Source organism: Aotus nancymaae, unplaced genomic scaffold, assembly GCF_030222135.1.
Source record: "Aotus nancymaae isolate 86718 unplaced genomic scaffold, 86718_ANA_hifiasm-v0.15.2.pri h1tg000039l, whole genome shotgun sequence".
NCBI lineage: Eukaryota > Metazoa > Chordata > Mammalia > Primates > Aotidae > Aotus > Aotus nancymaae.
Genome location: NW_026988453.1, coordinates 7,377,160 through 7,396,687, shown reverse-complemented (window position 1 = coordinate 7,396,687; position 19,528 = coordinate 7,377,160). Strand labels below are relative to the sequence as shown.

The following is a 19,528-nucleotide window of genomic DNA, read 5'->3' as shown; positions in this document are numbered from 1 at the left end:
GTTTTAGAGTTTATTCCATATTATTGCCATCCTTTATATGTTTAAAGTGTTTTGCAGCCCAAGGATGAACACCAATGTTGTCACAATTATGTGTGGAAAGGTCGTGTTCTGTCTTTACAACACCATCCCAGGGGTCCACGTGCAATTCCTCTAAACCGCTATTAGCTTCTTTTCCCTTCCCAAATCCATCCTTTATCCCCCATTGCCCATGGGAAATATATGGTCTCTAAGGCCTTTTAAGATCCCAGAGACTGAATTTTGCCTTAACACTGACGCATTTCAAGACAGAGGTCTATGTGTCCATGGTACGCCATGGCGACCCCATTCCACGGGAGCTATTTTGACAATACACAAACACATAAGTCCCAGTTCCTTTCCATGCACAGCGTGCTTCTATATTATCTCCACCTTGTGCTCTCTAATTTGCCTTGCTGTGTTATCCCTCTTTCCATTAAGATGCTTTCCCTCTCTTACATGCACGTACATCTGGTACGCTATTACTTACCTAACTGTTTTTTTTTTTTTTGAGACGGAGTTTCGCTCTTGTTACGCAGGCTGGAGTGCAATGGCACGATCTCGGCTCACCGCAACCTCCGCCCCCTGGGTTCAGGCAATTCTCCTGCCTCAGCCTCCTGAGTAGCTGGGATTACAGGCACGCGCCACCGTGCCCGGCTAATTTTTTGTATTTTTAGTAGAGACGGGGTTTCACCATGTTGACCAGGATGGTCTCGATCTCTTGACCTCGTGATCCACCCGCCTCGGCCTCCCAAACTGCTGGGATTACAGGCGTGAGCCACCGCGCCCGGCCACCTAACAGTTTTTATTCTAGTTTCACTTCCTGCTACTCTTTCATTTTCTTGCATGTGTGTGATTTTTCTTTTTGCATAGAATGGCTCGTCTTCTATCTCTCTTAAATTCAAACATACATTATGTGTAGGTGCAAGCAATCTGCCTATTTCATTTATGTCTCCTGGTAAGTCCTGCCTGAGCATTTATATATTGAAAGACATCCTGTTTCATTATAACTTTTTCTTTTGTTTCTTCTTCTTTTTTTTTTTTTGAGATGGAATTTCTCTCTTGTTGCTCAGGCTGGAGTGCATTGGAACGATCTCAGTTCACCACAACCTCCGCCTCTCGGGTTCAAGAGATTCTCCTGCCTTAACCTCCCGAACAGCTGGGATTACAGGCATGTGCCACCATGCCCAGCTAATTTTGTATTTTTCATAGAGATGGAGTTTCTCCATGTTGGTCAGGCTGGTCTTGAACTCCCGACCTCAGGTGATCCGCCAGCCTAGGCCTCCCAAAGTGCTGGGATTACAGGCATGAGCCACTGCACCCATATAATAAAAAAATAACATTAAAAAAATTATGTTAGCTTTTCTTACATTTTGTGGTTGTTATTTGGTTATTTTTGAGACAGGGTCTCGCTCTGTTGCCCAGGCTGGAGTGCATGGCTTGACCACGGCTCATCGCAGCCTCTACCTCTTGAGTTCAAGCAATCCTCCTACCTCAGCCTCCCCAGTAGCTGGGACTACAGGCAGGCACCACCACATCTGACTAATTATTTTATTTTAGTTTTGTAAAGACAAGGTCTCTACAAAAGGGCTCTCTCTCCCAGCCAGGCTCCCTGTCTCTGGGAAACCTACAAGCGTGACCTCTGGAGCCAGGGGCTGGGAGCTGCTGTGCTGGCACCTGGGGGCAACAGGTAGGGCGGGGTGTGGCTCCCCTGCTCTCCAGCAGGTGGGGGTTGCTCGGGGCCCACAGGTAGCCAGAGGCTGGTGCCCAGGGGATCCCTTTCCCATCCCAGGTTCTTAGAACTGGGTTGCCACAAAGGTGGACTCAGGAGGCCTCTGCCCATTCAGACATCTTTCCCCACAACCATCAAGGTCTCCTGTGGTCCTGGGGGCCACTCCTCTGCTTAAACCACTGAGCCCAAACTCCTGGGCTCAAGCAATCTGCCTGCCTTGGCCTCCCAAAATGCTGGGATTACAGACATAATGCATTTTGAATGCCAGTTCTATTTGCATTTTTTAAATGATGTATGTAGATTAGTTATATCATCTATGAAATTCATTTCTTCATGTCTGGATAGAGGAGACATTGCAGGGTGGATATTGGCTCTCTTGGCGTTGAGAGCCGCTGCTCTGAGGCAGGAAAAAGGATGTTGGGAACTAACTGCCCCTCCTTTTGCAGGCCCAGAGGAGGAAAGGACGAATCCCTGTCTACACAGCTGGTGGGTAGTCTAGAACCAGGCCCCCTGAATCGTCCAGTCCTGCCCCAAGCCCAAATTCAGGGCTCTGTCTTCCATAGCTCAACCTCACAGTCCGTCCAAAGCTGTACACCGCTTGGGGAAAGGTGGTCGAAGCCCTTCATGTCTAACTTCCCTCATGGCGCTTTTGCCATTGATTTAACCGGATCTGGCTGTGCCATTAGGTCATCAACAGGATTTGCACGGTCTCTCATCGCCCCCCAGCGCCTAGCAAGCGTCATAGCAGAAAGCAAAAAGCTTAACTTTCAAGATGAATTTAGTACATTCCCAAAGAGACACGTGGATGCCAACTCTTCCCACACCACCAAACCAAGCAAGAAACCTGAGCGCCCCCTAGATCCCTGTGCTTCTGTGTACAGTCTAAGTTTTGAGGGGCAGACGAGAGACACAGAACACACGGGCACCTGCGTGGTGTGCGGGGGTGGGGCACGGGCTGGGGAGGGAGTTAATGATTTGCCACAGGTTCATTTCACAACTTACCAAGGGTCAGCTTCCCGTGACCATGTACCAGCTGAGTCCTCTGGGCCACGCTCCACTTGCCCGCTTCCACCAGAAAGGCCCCCCAGGCTGAGTGCAGCATGATCTCCATCACCGAATGGCAGAGTGAGTGGGGGCAGCGGGGCTGCAATGGGCTATCTGGGCTAGGCTCCCTGCCGGCTCGCTCTCTCTCCCAGCCAGGCTCCCTGTCTCTGGGAAACCTACCAGTGTGACCTCTGGAGTCAGGGGCTGGGAGCTGCTGTGCTGGCACCCGGGGGCAGCAGGCAGGCTGGGGTGTGGTTCCCCTGCTCTCCAGCCAGTGGGGGTTGCTCAGGGCTCACAGGTAGCCAGAGGCTGGTGCCCAGGGGACCTGGCAGGTTCCCCAGTCACACTGACCCCTTTCCCATCCCGGGTTCTTAGAACTGGGTTGCACAAAGGTGGACTCAGGTGGCCTCTCCCCATTCAGACATCTTTCCCCACAACCATCAAGGTCTCCTGTGGCTCTGGGGCTTCTTATCAGAAACTAAACTCCACTTCCCTGCCCAAACCACCATACCCTCCCTCCTAAACATCCTTCCCCTTCTTTCGGGGAGGAGGTCTTGTAACAGGTCTGGGCAATGGGAAGAACCGTGGCTCTGAGGGCTTCATTTCGGTGAGTTACTTAAAGCCTCTGAGCCTTGGTGACATTTTTCATCTGAGAACTGGTGACGACATTCTTTTGTTCACTCAACAGATTTGTCTCTGTTGTGTGCCAAGCACTGTACTGGACATAGAATGTCCAACATTAAATGAAACAGACTCCCTGATTACATTCTAGAGAGGGGAGACAGGTCATTAACAGAAAGAAGTATGGAGGGCCGGGTGCGATGGCTCATGCCTGTAATCTCAGCACTTTGGGAGGCCGAGGCTGGCGGATCACAAGGCCAAAAGATCGAGACCATCCTGGCCAACATGGTGAAACCCCGTGTCTACTAAAAAGACAAAAATTAGCCAGGCATGGTAGTGCATGCCTGTAGTCCCAGCTACTTGAGAGGCTGAGGCAGGAGAATCTCTTGAACCTGGGAGGCTGAGGTTGCAGCGAGCTGAGATCGTGCCACTGCACTTCAGCCTGGGGACAGAGCAAGACTCTGTCTCAAAAAAAAAAAAAAAAGAAGAAAAAGCAAGATGTAGTATATTAGAAGATAATAAGTCCTCCAGACGACAATAAAATAAGAGGAGGCTATGGAGTTCAAGGCAGCAGGGGTTGCTATTTTATACAGAGCGGTCAGGGAAGGGCCCTATACAGAGACCTGTAGGAAGTGAGGAAGCAAAGCCGGGCAGCTCTCTAGAGGGGAGATGTTCCAGGAAGCAGGACAGACAGTGCAAAGGCCCTGAGGCATTAGCATACTTGGTGTGTTTGAGGAGCAACAAGGAGGCGGGTGTGCCTGGAGCAAAGTAAAGAGGGGGAGAATCCTAGGAGTTGAGGTCAGGGAGGTCACTGAGATGACCTTGGTTTTATTTGTATAAAATAAGAAATGATTGGAGGGTTTTCTGCAGTGGTGTGATATGTTCTATTTCTGCGGTTAAAAGATCACCCTGGGTACTGGGTTGAGAATAGACCGTGGAGGTATGAAGGCAGCAGCAGGGAAGCCAGTTCTTTTTTTTTTTTTTTTCTGAGACAGAGTCTCACTCTCTCACCCAGGCTGGATGCGGTGGCACAATTTCTGCTCACTGCCACCTCCACCTCCTGGGTTCAAGCGATTCTCCTGCCTCAGCCTACGGAGTAGCTGGGATTATAGGCGGGCGCCATCACACTTGGCTAATTTTTGCATTTTTAGTAGAGACAGGTTTCACTACGTTGACCAGGCTGGACTCCAACTCCTGAACTCAAGTGATCCACCCGCCTTGGCCTCTGAAAGTGCTGGGATTACAGGCGTGAGCCACCGTGCACAGCCAGGGAAGCCAGTGTGTGCGAAGGTGGAGGAGACTAAGTGTTAGCAGGGGATTAGTGGGGCGTGGTCCATGCTGAATCTGCTGAGGATTTGCTGATGGATTGGATGTAGGGTGTGAGAGAAGAAGAGTCAAGAATGCCTTGTAGATTTTTTAGCCTATGCAATGGGAAGGATTGAGTTGGGGGGAAAGCGGGAGTTGGGCTTTAGATGTGTCGAGTTTGTTTGTGCTGTTAGACCTCCAGATGAGATGTCAGGTAGGCAGTTGCATATGTGAGTCTGGAGTTCCAGGTAGAGGCCTGGGCTGGAGAGAGGAAGGTGGGAGTGATCTGCACATCCATGTTCTTTAGGACCATGAGTGTCCATGAGATCACCGAGGGCAGGCGCAGTTTCTCACCTCCCCACCACTGACATTTTGGGGCAGGATAATTCTTTGTTGTGGGGGCCTGTTCTGTACCTTATAGAATATTAGCAGCATCTCTGGCCTCTACCCACTGCATGCCAGTAGCACCCCTCACTCCAAGTCGTGACAATCAAAAACATCTTCAAACATTGCCAAACGTGCCTTGGCAAAGAAATTCACTTCCCGCCCCTTCCCCACTACAGTCCCCTCACCGCAGGTGAGAATCACGAACCTGGTGAATGAAAATATAGAGAGAGGAGGGTTGGGTCCTCAACGCAGTGGCACACTGACACTTTGTTAAACCAAGTAGCCTGAAAGTAAACATGCTGTCACCAAATGTGATACGCAAGTCCTATGAGAGAGAAATGAGGGAACCAGATTTAGGTCAGGGAACAAAGCGGACCAGCTTTCCCTGAGCAACCGACATTTCAGCTGCGATCTGAAGGATGAGCACGCATTGTCAAGTAACAAGTGAGAGGGAGGGTATTGCAGGCCAGGAAACTGCATCTACCAAGGCCCCGAGCCAAGAGGGCTTACACGGAAGCCATGGAGAACCGTGTGGTTGCAGCGTGGCAGGCAGGAGGGATGGTGGCAGGAGAAGAGGTGGCCAGGCAGGGCCTGTGAGCCGTGGTGTGGACGAGGGGGCTCTGTTGCAGTCTTAGCTCAGTGGGCGGCTGTGAAGGTGTCTAAGCCATATGCTGACATGATCGGGTTCTATGTTTTGCAAGACCATTGAGCGCTGTGTGGAGGAGGACTGGGAGGGTGCAGGAATGAAGCAGGAGGCCAAGTGCGGGCTGCTGCAAGAGTCCAGGGAAGAGATGATCGTGGCCAGGAAGTAGATGGTAAGAATGGAGAGAAGTGGACAGCTTTCAACATGTATCTTGGAAGAAGAAAAGAAAACTTAGCAGCGTATTGCATGGGGGAGCGGTGGGCTTTTGCCTCAAGTGGTGGGGTGGACAGTGGTGACATGTTCACTTATTTGGGGAAAACCAAGGGAGGCACACGCTGAAAGAAGGAAGATAAATAGCCCAGTTTGGGGTCAAGATTAGCCCAGTTCAGGGTGGCTGAGAAAACGCCAGGCAGAGACGCCAAGTAAGCAGCTAGGTGTGAGTTTCAAAGCCCAAAGAGAGGCCTGGACTAGAAAGACATCAATGTCATCAGCCTACAAAGGATGTTTAAAGATGTGAGATGCTGGGTGTGGTGGCTTATGCCTATAATCTCAGCACTTTGGGAAGCTAAAGTGGGAGGATCGCTTGAGGCCAGGAGTTCAAGACCAGCCTGGACACCTTGCAAAATCCCTGTCTCAACAACAAAAAAATTTAAACCGATTTTTAAAAATCAGCTGGGCATGGTGGCCACATACCTGTAGTCCCAGCTACTCAGGAGGCTGAGGTGGGAGGATCCCTTGAGCCCAGGAGTTCAAGGCTACAGTGAGCTATGATTGTGCCATTGCACTTCAGCCTGAGCAACATAGTGAGATCTCAGGTTTAAGACAAAATTTAAAACAAAATAAACACATGGTGATACATGTGGAAATAGAATGAGAAGAGACGTGAGCTCAGGCACACGCCCTGTGCAATTCAAATCCCAAGAGGAGGAGAGAGACATAGGAGCTGGCAGAGGAGACAGAGAAAGTGCAGTTTGAGCAGTAGGAAGAAAATCAAGAACATGCTGGACACAAGCCAAGAGGAAGGCTGTTTCAACAAGGGAGTGGCCGGCCTCTGACAGATGAGGGCTGACACCCGCCCACTGGATCTGGTAACATGGAGGTCATTAATGGCTGAGACAAGAGCATTGGCTGCAGAAGTGGACTGGACTGGGGTGGTTAAAGGCACTTTCTATTTTTTGTTTTGTTTTGTTTTTGTTTTTTGAGATGGAGTTTCGCTCATGTTGCCCAGGCTGGAATGCAATAGCGCAATCTCGGCTCACTGCAACCTCTGCTTCCTGGGTTCAAGCAATTCTCCTGCCACAGCCTCCCAAGTAGCTGGGATTACAGGTGCCTGCCACTTTGCTGGCTAAGTTTTTGCATTTCTAGTAGAGACATGGTTTCACCATGTTGGCCAGGCTGGTCTCGAACTCCTGACTTCAGGTGATCCACCTGCCTCGGCCTCGTAAAGTGTTGGGATTACAGGTGTGAGCCACCATGCCCACCCAAAAAGCACTTTTTGGAGCTTGAGACTAGGTTCAAATTCTGCTTCTGCCAGCTGCTGTGTACCCGCCGGGCAAATGACTTAACCTCTGTGTTTCAGTTTTGTTTGTGAAATGGGGCTAATAGCGGTACCTACAATACAGATAGTCATGAAAATTAAATGTGTTAATATGCCTGAAGCATGTATGTGCTTAGACTGTGCCTGGCACAGTGTGTTCATTATACTATCAATCACTATTGTTAATTTCAAAAATCGAACGAAGGCTCTTCCTCTCCTTATTTCTCTCCTTCCTCTTCCTGAACAGTCTTAAAGCCATTAGATGGAACACACAGAAGGAGGTGCCCAGAGTGGGGTGTTAGAAGACCAGCAGGGTGAGAAGGGTGTTCACACTAGGGGTGGCCTGGTGCAAAGCGTCATCGGTAAGGTAGGGTGATGGGCATCCCCTGTAGGGTCAGGGATGGGGTAGTCTGGAGCCTTTCTTTACTACGTTAGGAGTAAAGATCAACAATGGAGCAAATCGGCATCGTGCGCCCCCTACCAGGATGCAGCGAGGAAAACACAGCACCACATCTTGTGCCATTTCTGCCCAAGACTTGAGGAAATAGCCAACGAACCCAAATGGAGGGATGGCTACAGAATTACTGGCCTGAATCTTCAAAAGTGTCAAGGTCATGCCAAGGAAAGACCTAGGAACTATTCCAGAGAGTTTAAAGAGACATGATCACTAAATGCCACACAGAATAATGAACCGGATTCTTTTGCTGTTAATGATACTACCGGGGTAACTGATGAAACAGGAGTGGAGTCTGAAGATTCGAGGAAAGTCACTTATCAGTATTAATTTCCCAGTTTTGACGGTTGTAGTTGGCTGTCTAGGAGAAGTTTTTGTTTGTTTGTTTTGATAGGCTTTTGAGGAAAAAGTGGTGTGTGGTTATACGAATAACCACTTTAGGCTGGGCCTGGTGGCTCACACCTGTAATCCCAGCACTTTGAGAGGCCAAGGTGGGTGGATCACTTGAGGTCAGGAGTTCAAAACCAGCCTGTCCAACATGGCGAAACCCCTTCTCTACTAAAAATACAAAATTAGCCGGGCATGGTGGTGCATGCCTGTAATCCCAGCTACTTGGGAGGCTGAGGCAGGAGAATCGCTTGAACCTGGGGAGGTGGAGGTTCTAATGAGCCAAGATCATGCCACTGCACTCCAACCTAGGTAACAAGAGCAAAACTCCATCTCAAAAATAAATAAATAAATAAATTCTTTAGTGGTGATTTCTGAGATTTCGGTGCACCCATTATCCAAGCAGTGTACACTGTACCCAGTGTGTAATTTTTAATCCCTCAGCCCCCTCCCACCATGTCCCCTGAGTCCCAAAAGTCTATTGTATCATTCGTATACCTTTGCATCCCCATAGCTTAGCTCCCTCTTATGAGTGAGAACATACGATGTTTGCTGTTCCATTCCTGAGTCGCTTCACTCAGAGTAACGATTTGCAATTCCAGCCAGGTTGCTGCAAATGCCATTATATGTTCCTTTTTGTGGCTGAATAGTAGTTCACAGTGTGTGTATATATATATCAGTTTCTTTATACACTCATTGATTAATGAGCATTTGGGCTGGTTTCATATTTTTGCAATTGCAAACTGTGCTGCTATAAACAGGCATGTGCAAATATCTTTTTCATATAATGACTTCTTTTCCTCTGGGTGGATACCCGGAGTGGGATTGCTGGATCAAATGGTAGTTCTACTTTTAGTTCTTTAAGGGATCTCCACACTGTTTTCCATAGTGGCTGTTCTAGTTTGCATTCCCTCAAGCAGTGTAGAAGGCTCCCTGTTCACCGCATATCTGCCAACATCTATTTTTTTTCCTTTTTTTATATTATGGCCGTTTTTGCAGGAGTAAGTGGTATCACACTGCCGTTTTGATTTGCACTTCCCTGATCATTAGTGATGTTGGGCATTTTTTCATATGTTTGTTGGCTGTTTGTATATCTTCTTTGAGAATTGTCCGTTCGTGTCCTTAGTGTCCAGGAGAATTTTTAAAGATCATACCAAAGCATCCAGGGGTGATGAGGTATGAGGTGGCGATTACTTTCAAATGGTTCAAGAAGAATATTCTTTGTACTGTACTTGCAAGTCTTCTGTACATTTGTGATTGCATAAACAAAAAAAAAAAAAAGGGAAAAGGAAAAGAGGGGAAAAAGCCAATGATGTTCTGAGACTCGCTGCACAGCCTGGGGCCAGAAAGACTCACCTGCCTGCTCCGTGAGACATTGTATCCCTGGAGCTGCAGCTGCTTTCTGGAGCAAGAAAGATATTGAACCTGGCTTTTCTTAACGCGAGCTACAAACGAGGAATCTGGGAAGCCTGGCTTGTCTATATCAGGTGACCATGGGCTCTTGGAAGCAGTTCAGGAGCTGCAGAGCAAGGGGTTAAACAAGGACACCAGTGCAGCCATCAGTGTGCCTTGCCAGGGAGACCTAAAGCTGGTCTCTGAGGTCTGGGGAGGTCTCCACTTCTCACTAGATGGCCTCTGGAGGGCCAGGCCTCCCTGAAGTTACCTTGACCTCCCAGCTGTTTTCAGCTGGGTGAAAGCATGACAGCGCAGGCCGCCTCCAGCAGGGGGCGCGCTGCCAGATCTCTCTGCCGGGATCACGGGGACCTTGCCCAGCAGGCACGCCGGTCACTCCTGGGGACATCTGTATGACCTCCCCACCCTCCGCTCTCTCCGCCATGGTTGCTGCCTGAAAAGAACTTTAGGTGCATCCTCTGGCTGTGTAACTTGACTAAAATCGCTAAGCTACTCCAGAAGCAAGAGGCAAAGGCAGGTCTGAAGCGTGTGCGTGAGAAACCTGCTTTTCTGTGGGGTTCTGTGTCCCATAGAGCGCTGAGAGCACTAAGTGTGGCCCGTAAGGAAGGCTGCCTCCATCACAGGAAAGTCCTGGAATTGCACCTGCCCTTAAAGAAGAGGTAGAACAGGTGGAAGAGACATAACCATGCCAGCCAGCAAATCACTGCTGCAGAAGAAGGAGGAATAAACAGGAGAATGGACATCACGTGTGAATGTGAGAAACTTACGCTGTTTCTACAAAATGAGTATGAGGCTGTTCTTCAGTGCGTATAGGATGAACATACAGATAGTTTGACAAAACAAAATGAAAACCCAATAAAATGTGCGCATCGTGTTTCCACACAAATACACCTACTGAGGAGGAGGGAAGGGTGTCAGAGCTGAAATGAATGGCAGATATTTTTGTGGCAGGTGGAAGCCAACAACAGATATTTTATAACAAGCATAAAAACCTAAAACACCTTTATCATTTGGGTTAAAGAAAGGAGACTGTGGTTTTCCGCCACAATATTCCGACCTACACAGAATTTTCATGGTAATTCAGGTAGATGTACTTCTAGATTCTCAATGTTGTCTCTGAGGATGGCAGTGTTGACAGAACACACCTTCACCGTGACCCACAGGGGTGATACTCTGCTGAGATGTCCCAGCTTCTGAGAAATTTAATTCGGGCCAGCAGGAGGAGGTAGAAGTAGGGAATGAGCCCACGTAGATAGTGAAGGCTTGTCAGGAACACAAGGAATCAGCTTTGAGTAGAAAATGGATTCTGGGCAGCTGGGTGATATGTTGAGAGAAATTAAGTTACAGTGTGTCCCAGTCTTCTGGGTCAGTAAGACTGACATGATACCAGACTATGAGTTGAGCAAGGTTCAGTCTGTAATTGAATGCTAGGTCCCATCACTGTTTTTGTTTTTGTTTTGAGATAGATGGAGTCTTGCTCTGTCACCCAGGCTGGAGTGCAGTGTCATGATCTCAGCTCACTGCAACCTCCACCTCCCAGGTTCAAGCAATTCTCCTGCCTCAGCCTCCCAAATAGCTGGGACTAGAGACATGTGCCACCATTCCCAGCTAATTTTTGTATTTTTAGTAGAGATGGGGTTTCACCAAGTTGACCAGGCTGGCCTTGAACTCCTGACCTCAAGTGATCCACCCACGTCAGCCTCCCAACGTGCTGGGATTACACGCATGAGCCACTAAGCACCTGGCTCCATCACTGCATTTCTGATGATTCTTTTAAAGAAGCTCTTTGACCTTCTTTCTGTGTTAGAATTGGTCCTAATCCTCTTAAAATCTGCATAGCAACAGATGATGGATTACCTACCCAGAAGATGACTGTGTTTTTTCTTTCAGTCGTAAATATAACTCGGCCAGTAAATCTAGTCTCAATAATTTTGCTTTTGTTTCTACAGTTCTGCCTGTAAACACCAGAATAATTTTCCCCCTCACTTTTAACAACTATCTGCAAGAGATAATAAGATCAACTTCATAGAGGTTATGAGAACTCATTCTAACAAGTCCTGTAAAATTTTTGACAAGGATATCAAGACCATGAAATGGAGAAAGAACAGTCATTTCCAACAGATAGTGCTGGGGAAGCTGGGTATCCACATGCCAAAGATGCGGGTGGACCCTTACCTTATACTATCTGCAGAAAGTGACTCAAAACAGATCAAAGGCCCAAAATAAGCGCTAAAACTATAAAACTCTTAGAAGAAAACATGGGGGAAAGCGTTACAATGATGGATTTGATAATGATTTCTAGGATATGACACAAAAAGCACAGGCAACAAAAGAAAAAAATGCATCAGTCAGACTACATCAAAATTAGACACTTCTGTGACTACAGAATGGGAGAAAACATTTGCAAATCATATACCTGATAGTTAATACCCAAAATATGTAAAGAACTCCTGTAACTCCACAACAAAAGGGACAACCTGTTTACAAATTAGGCAAAGGACTTAACTAGACAATTTTCCAAAGAAGATATGCACACAGCTAACGAGCACATGAAAAGATCATTAATCATTAGGGAAATGCAGGTCAAAACCACAGTGTGATACCACCTCACACCCATTAGCATGGCTGCTATCAAAACAAAGCAAAACAAACAAACAAACAAAAAACAGAAAAAGTATTGGCGAGGATGTGGAGAAATGAGAACTCTCGCATACCGTTGCTGGGAATGTTAAATGGTGCAGTCGCAATGGAAAACAAAAGGACAATTCCTCAAAAAATTAAAAGTAGAATTACCATGTGAGCCAGTGTAACTCTATAATTCCACTTTGGGGCATGTACCGGAAAGGCTTGAAAGCAGGGTCTTGAAGAGCTATTTTCTTACTCTCATATTTATGGTAACACTATTTACAATAATAAGAGATGGATGGAAGCAACCCAGATGTTCATCAACGGATGACTGGATCAATGAAATGCAGGATACAGAGAGCAATGGACTATTATTCTGTCTTACAAGGAAGAAAATTCAGACACGTGCTACAACATGAAGGAACCTCGAGAACATTACAAGTGAAATAAGACAGTCACGAAAAGACAAATATTGTTTGATTCCACTTACATGATGTTCCCATGGTAGTCACAAATTCATAGAGAAAGAAAGTAAAATGGTGACTGTTGGAGGCTGGTGGGAGGGGCGTGGGGAGCTACTGTTTCATGGGTGTAGAGTTTCAGCTTTGCAAGATGAAGAATTCAGGAGATGCACTTAATACCACTGAACTGAACATTTAAAAAATGGTAAAATGAGCCGGGCGTGATGGCTCACGCCTGTAATCCCAGAACTTGAGAGGCCGAGGCGGGCGGATCATGAGGTCAGGAGTTTGAGGCCAGCCTGACCAACATGATGAAACCCCATCTCTACTAAAAATACAAAAGTTATCTGGGTGTGGTGGCACATGCCTGTAATCTCAGCTACTCAGGAGGCTGAGGCAGGAGAATTGCTTGAACCAGGGAGGCAGAGGTTGCAGTGACCAGAGATTGTGCCACTGCACTCCAGCCTGAGTGACAGAGCAAGACTCTGTCTCAAAAAAAAAAAAAATGTAAGATGGTAAGTTTTGTTTTATGTGCATTTTGCCACAATTTAAAACTTTAAAAGGTAACATGATTTAAAAATGAAGGAACACAATGAATTTTCATTTGTTGACTATCCTAGTGGCAAAGATAAGTAAAATGAGCAATTCTGAGTGATGGAGAGGGTTAAGGAAAAGAGGAACTGCATATCCTTTTATGTACAACTCGTCTTGAGGGGAGTGATCTGAAGTATGTATCAAAATGTCAAAAACGTAGCCCTTGACCAAACGAGGGGGCCTTCGTGTCCTGCACTTCTGGGCTACATTTGCTGGTTCTGAGCAAACTCCTGCAGCTTCAAAGAATGCCCTGAGACGCCTGCAAACCTTGGGAATGGGGGCTCACTGTCAGTGTGGGTCCAACCTTGGCAGAACTGCCCAACGCCACTGGGCTGAACTGAGAGTTGGCGCAGGGGTGTGTGGCGGGGCCTGCAGGGCGCCTGCTGCAGGAGGGAGGACAATGGGAGCAGGTGCAGGCTTGGGTCTCGGATATAGGTCCCAGCTGGGAAGAGGAGTGCATTTCTGATGACTTCTGTTTTTCCAATCTAATGTGAAATGTCACCACCTGAGGGCTGGAGACAGGGCAATTCTGAGAAGAAAGGAAACAGTGTGGAGAGTTGCGTGGCGGGGGTGGGCCAGTCTCTTGAGGAAGGACCAGGAGAGCCGGATGGTTCTGAGGCTCTTTGGGGCTGCCAGTCCTGAGTTCTCAGTGGCTCCCTTCTGCGCGGTGCGGGCTGTGCTCTGGTGGTTCTCAGTCACATGAGGCAGGAGCAGAGGAGGCAGCCGCTATGTTCAGCCCTGATACTGATGTGGATAATGTGGCACGTGGACACAAGAGGAGGCTGAGAGTATAAAGCGGCGAGGGCAGCACCAGCTTCCTCACAGGGCTGCGGGGAGGACAGAATGCCGCTGTGTGCAGAAGTGACAGCACAGTTCCCAGGTGCTAGACAAAGCTTCCTGCCATCCTTCCTTTCCCTTCCCATCCACCATCCCCTGAGAACACAAAAGCTGAGATTCCTGGATAGAAGTGGAGTCACCCTCATAGACGGCACCTGTCCTGTGGCAAGGGAGGAAGTTTCAGGGTCCCCACCTGCTCCCCAAAGCCCTTTCCTGTACAACCTCCTTGCCCATTGCAGAGATTGGTGTGGGCGTCACCGGTTTCGGCATCTTCTTCATCCTGTTTGGAACACTCCTGTACTTTGATTCCGTGCTCCTGGCCTTTGGAAACGTGAGTCCCCCAGCCCTGTGTCCCCGCTCCCCTGCCCCAATCTTTCTAAAGTCTCCACTGCCAGGATAGTCCTGGCAATAAAGACTTAAAGTTTATTTGAGTCTTTTAATAAATCCCAAGTTTACTCAGACCATGCCCATCCAGGGTCAGACATCATCAAGCCTGGGCAGAGGAGGGCACAGGAAATGGACACAGAGCCTGCTGGCACCAAGAATCTGAGGACCTGGATCCCCACACTGAGCTCTGGGCGAGACCCTGGGGGTTCTAAGGAGACTCAGACACTGTCCCTGCCATCTGAATCCTGCTCTGGGGCTAGGGATATAACACTACATACACGGCTGAGAGGAAGGCAGGGGCCGTGGTAAAGTCACAACAGGATAAACACATTTAATGTGAAACAAGGGGCTTAGTGGAAAGAGGGCACACTGAGGTGGAGAAGGGTGAAAGGAATTTGGAAAGGAAATGGGTGTGGAGGTGGATAAAGCACTTCCGGGGAGAGTGGAACAGCAAGAGAAAAGGTATACAGAAGGAGAAGGGAATCATGGGACACGCTGGAAGAAAACCAGAGTTCAAGTTGACGAGAGCCTCAGCACTTTCCAGGGATCATTAGGAGCCAAGCTGAAGACAGGGCATCCAGGGGAAGGCCTGGAGGGTTATTCCGTAGCGGGTGGAGACTCTGAAGGTCCGTGTGACTTTCAGTATGGCTGCCTAACCTACTAAGGCCTCAATCTTCACTTCTGTAGAATAAAAATCTCACTCGATCCCACCTTCCCTAGATGGTACGGTGAGAAATGAAGTCCCGTCTGAAAAAGTGCTTGGGCTCTGGGAATTGGGTGGGCAACTAGAAACGGGCAGAGGTTCTCATCCATCACCCTGCCTCTGTGCAGTCCCGTTTCCAGCAAGACTTATCAGGGTTCTGGGATCCTGCCACATTGCTGGACGGCCCTCGCTCAGATGGTCTTGAAGAGTTAGCACATCCTGCCCCTGCCCACAGCTTGGCTCCAGGCCTGAGCCCCCCACTCCTCAGGGGGCTGGTGGGTTTCCTTCAAGCTCCCCTCCCTCCCCGACAGCTGCTGTTCCTGACGGGACTCTCCCTCATCATCGGCCTGAACAAGACCTTCCGGTTCTTCTTCCAGCGGCGCAAGCTCAAGGGAACCAGCTTCTTCTTGGGGGGTGTGGTTATCGTGCTCCTACGCTGGCCCCTCCTGGGCATGTTCCTGGAAATCTATGGATTCTTCAGCCTGTTCAAGTGAGTGCAAAGCCCTATAACCCTAGACAGACCCACCAAAGGGTCTGAGTGGCTGAGATTACCTCAGCAGGGTAGTACAGAAGCTGGATCTTTATCCTGCAAGAGATGAGAACTGTGGACACTGTGGAAAGGCCCCCTAAAGCAAGCTGAGAGGCACTTTGGAGGGATTAGCCTGTCCATCAACAAATATCAATAGAGTGCTGACTGTGTTCCCAGTACTGTGCCTGTGAGTAGGGAAGAGACACGAAGCCTGCCCTCAAATCTCAGCGATCCAGCCGGAGAGGAAGGGCAGTGAGCTAACACGGCCAGGCACGCTCATGATCCTCATCTGATTTTATCACAACAGCCCACTATGGGATTCTCCTCTACTTCACACACAAGGAAACCAACATTCAGAGAGGTTGCCCTGGCCTGAGGTCTCAAACTGGTATGTGAAAAAGGTCATTCTTGAACCCAGGGGGCTCTGGCTCCTGGCCCCTGTGTTACCCCCTGGCCTGGCCTGTGTCAGCCCTGGGCCTGTGAAAAGGCAGGGTGGAACTCAGCCGTGATGTGTGGCCACTGTCAGGCTGTAGGCACTCAGAGGGGAGCCCAGAGTGCTGTAGAGGAAGCGGGACTTGAGAGAAGCCTTGAGGGATGGGGAGGGTCTAAGAGAAGTCTGGAGGGTACTGGAGGGAAAGAAAGGAAGGGGTCCTAGAGAAAGCCGGGGTGGGAAGGAAGGCTTCATATGTCTATAGGGTACAGTGGAGAGAATGGGGTGGGATGGGGACAACGGGGACTGGAAGAATGATGAGAATGATGGCTCCTGCAATCATGGAAGGGAGTGGGGCTCAGGAATCCCTGGGTTCTCATAAGAGCCCCTGTTTGCTGAATGCAGCCTTGAAACCCCCGATTGGCCTGAACGACCTAGGCCTCAGAAACATCGGGAAGTGCGGCTTTAAATTTTCTCACGTATACCTGCCATCTACTTATTCCATGTTCAAATATATCATTTCTCAGCTGGGCGTAGTGGCTCACACCTGTAATCCCAGCACTTTGGGAAGCCGAGGCAGGTGGATCACTTGAGGTCAGAAGTTCCAGACCAGCCTGACCGACATGATGAAACCCTATCTCTACCAAAAAAAAACAAAAACAAAAATTAGCCAGGCATGGTGGCAAGCACCTGTAATCTCAGCCACTTGGGAGGCTGAGCCACAAGAATCATTTAAACGTGGGGGGTGGAGGTTGCCGTGGGCCAAGGTTGTGCCACTGCACTCCAGCCTGGGTGACAGAGAGAGACTCTGTCTAAAAATATATATATATTTATTTATTAGATATATAACATATTATATATATATGTTATTATATATATGTTATATATATGTTATATGTTATTTATTATATATATGTTATATATATAACATATTATATATAATATATAATATATATAAATATATATGTATTATATATAAATATATATATATATGTTATTTATTCAAATTGTCAAATATATAATAAGCACCTACTGCATGCCAAATGCAGGGCCAGGTGTGAGGATGTGGCACTGAACAAGGAGAGAGTTCATAAGGAGCTTGCAGGTTAGTAGGGAAGACACATAAATAAATTCTGACAACAGTTAGCATTTATGGAGGGCTTAGAAAGTGGAGTGGGACCGCAGCAGATTCCGTAGTTCAAACAGAAAGTCAGCCTGGACAAAGACACCGTGCAGTAACATAGGAGGGGCAAACGAATGACAGCTGTCAGGGACCTCAGAGTGCAGTGAAACCTCGGGAAACTGAGGCCCAAGGTAAGGAAGTGGCTCAGCCAGAATCCACATTTCAAATCATCCCTCCAATCTGCTACACACCAGGATCCCTTCCCGTGTCAGCCTTGGTGCCCCCAAGCCCTGTGAGGAGTCATGCATGTGTCTGCAGTCAGGCCTTGGCAGGGTATCTCTGATGAGAGCAGAGTTGCCAAAGGCATGGATGGCTGTGTGCCTGGGGGAGCCAGGGCACCAGGGAATATAGTGGTGAGCACGGCTTCCAACAGCCACCCACGCCCAGGGCCCAAGACGCCCGGGGCAGGCGGATCTCAGGAAGAGAAGAAAGCTTTAGGCCAGAAGAGTAATAATCATGACAGTAACAAAAATCAGCATTTCCTGAGTGTTTCTTTGTACACAGCCTTATGATGTAGATACCGTTATTGTTAGCCACATTTTACGGCTGGAAACTGAGATTCAGGGAAGTTAAGGAATTTGACCGAGTGTGTATGGTACCAGTAAGTGGTGGAGCCAAGATGTGAACCCGAGTGTGATCCTAGGGCCTTCATTCTTTTTTTTTTTTTTTTCTGAGATGGAGTTTAGCCCTTGTTGCCCAGACTGGAATGCAACGGTGCCATCTCAGCTCACCGCAGTGTCCACCTCCTGGGCTCAAGTGATTGTCCTGCCTCAGCCTCCCGAGTAGCTGGGATTACAGGCATGCGCCACCACGTCCGGCTAATTTTGTATTTTTAGAAGAGATGAGATTTCTCCATGTTGGTCAGGCTGGTCTCGAACTCTCGACCTCAAGTGATCTGCCCGTCTTGGCCTCCCAAAGTGCTGGGATTACAGGCGTGAGCCACCACGCCTGGCCAGGGCCTTCATTCTTAACCATGTCACTCGGCTGCCTCTCGGAACACAGGAGTGCGGACCCAAGCCTGTCCCCGGTGCACGGAAGCCAGAGCTTGAGCCTTTCAGTGGATCTCAGCCTCCTGCCCTCTACCCTCTCTTCTTGGACCATCACTGACTCCTCCCTTCTCCCTTCTGCTCCTAGGGGCTTTTTCCCTGTGGCCTTCAGCTTCCTGGGAAATGTCTACAACATCCCTTTCCTGAGTGAGGTAAGCAGATGATGCCAGCAGCCCTGTGGGGGTGCCCCGTGGGGTGAGGGGGAACCCACGGAGCTGATAAAACTGCTGCCCCGGGGACAGTGGCCCCTCCCCTTTCTCCCCTGAGACCCTCTAGCCCAGGTGCGGTGCCTTCAACTCCTCTTCCCCTGCACCTTCTCCATTTGACAAGAGCCCATGAGGGGAGGGGACCCAGATGCAGTTGTAGCTGAGTGTGACCGTAGAGGAAGGTAGCTATGAATAGCTTCCTGTTTACAGCCAAAGAAATGAAGACGCAGAGACTCTAGGTGACCAAACCAGTAAGTGCCTGAGATTTCTGGGGATCTGGCTAGGTGCTGGCCCCAGGATGTGTGACAGCCGATGACGGCAGGAAAAGCTTTCCTGAGTGTGGCAGATTTTATCCTCTCCTGGGGACAGGCATGGCCAGTGGTATCCAGCCCCTGCCCCTCCCCGTCCCTTTCTCTGAAGCATGTGGCAGAATGCGAGCTCTCTGAGGAGCCCAGGGAGACCCTACAGCCAGCACCCCTCCACAGCCGCCAGCTGGACCCAGCCCCCTACAGCCCCTCTCATATCTGCGCCTGGCACAGCTCCTGGCTGTCAAGGCCAGCTCCGTAATAACCTAGATATTGCATCTGCTCTCTACTCTTTGTCTGGAGTAATGATTCTTGGCTCCCACAGCTGTTCCGGAGACTTCAAGGCACTGGCTCGATGGTCTGAACAACAGAGATGAGCTCCTTGAACTTGGATTATTGGTTGAGGGGGCTGGAGGGAGAATGGGAACCACTCCCTCAGTCCCCAGCACTGACTCACACCCCGTCATATCCGGACCACCCCAAGTCCAGAAGGAAGAATGGAGCTAAGCGACTGACCTCAAATCCCCAAGTTGAGTCAAGAGGCTGCCAAGACTGTTGGAAGCAGAGATGCAGAGCCCCAAGGAGATTGGGCTGGGGCTGGCATCACACCCCCACTCTATATTTATGGGAGGAAAAGTGAGGATTAAATTCCCAAGCTGTGCATGTGTCTGAGGCTCAAAGTTG

At 48.9% G+C, this 19,528-nt stretch overlaps 1 protein-coding gene across 2 annotated transcripts; it reads left to right on the top strand.

Moving 5' to 3' along the window:
• Positions 1–2,765: 2,765 nt before the first annotated feature.
• Positions 2,766–19,505, top strand: GOLT1A (golgi transport 1A). 2 transcript variants are annotated; one of them, XM_012459395.2, is made up of 5 exons: positions 2,766–2,872; positions 14,295–14,386; positions 15,457–15,635; positions 18,422–18,485; positions 19,170–19,505. In XM_012459395.2, the coding sequence occupies exons 1-5, from the start codon at positions 2,848–2,850 to the stop codon at positions 19,206–19,208; spliced, it is 399 nt and encodes a 132-aa protein (XP_012314818.1). In that variant the 5' UTR covers positions 2,766–2,847; the 3' UTR covers positions 19,209–19,505. The 2 variants fall into 2 exon arrangements, with proteins under 2 accessions (XP_012314818.1, XP_012314819.1); XM_012459396.2 differs by having other exon boundaries at positions 2,793–2,872; positions 15,523–15,635.
• Positions 19,506–19,528: the final 23 nt, after the last annotated feature.

Bases quoted from the DNA above. Each gene is read 5' to 3' on its own strand.
- GOLT1A (XM_012459395.2), top strand. From the start codon at position 2,848: ATGATCTCCATCACCGAATGGCAGA. The intron at 15,636-18,421 runs GTGAGTGCAAAG...TTCTGCTCCTAG, and splicing joins GGATTCTTCAGCCTGTTCAA to GGGCTTTTTCCCTGTGGCCT. The intron at 18,486-19,169 runs GTAAGCAGATGA...TGGCTCCCACAG, and splicing joins ACATCCCTTTCCTGAGTGAG to CTGTTCCGGAGACTTCAAGG.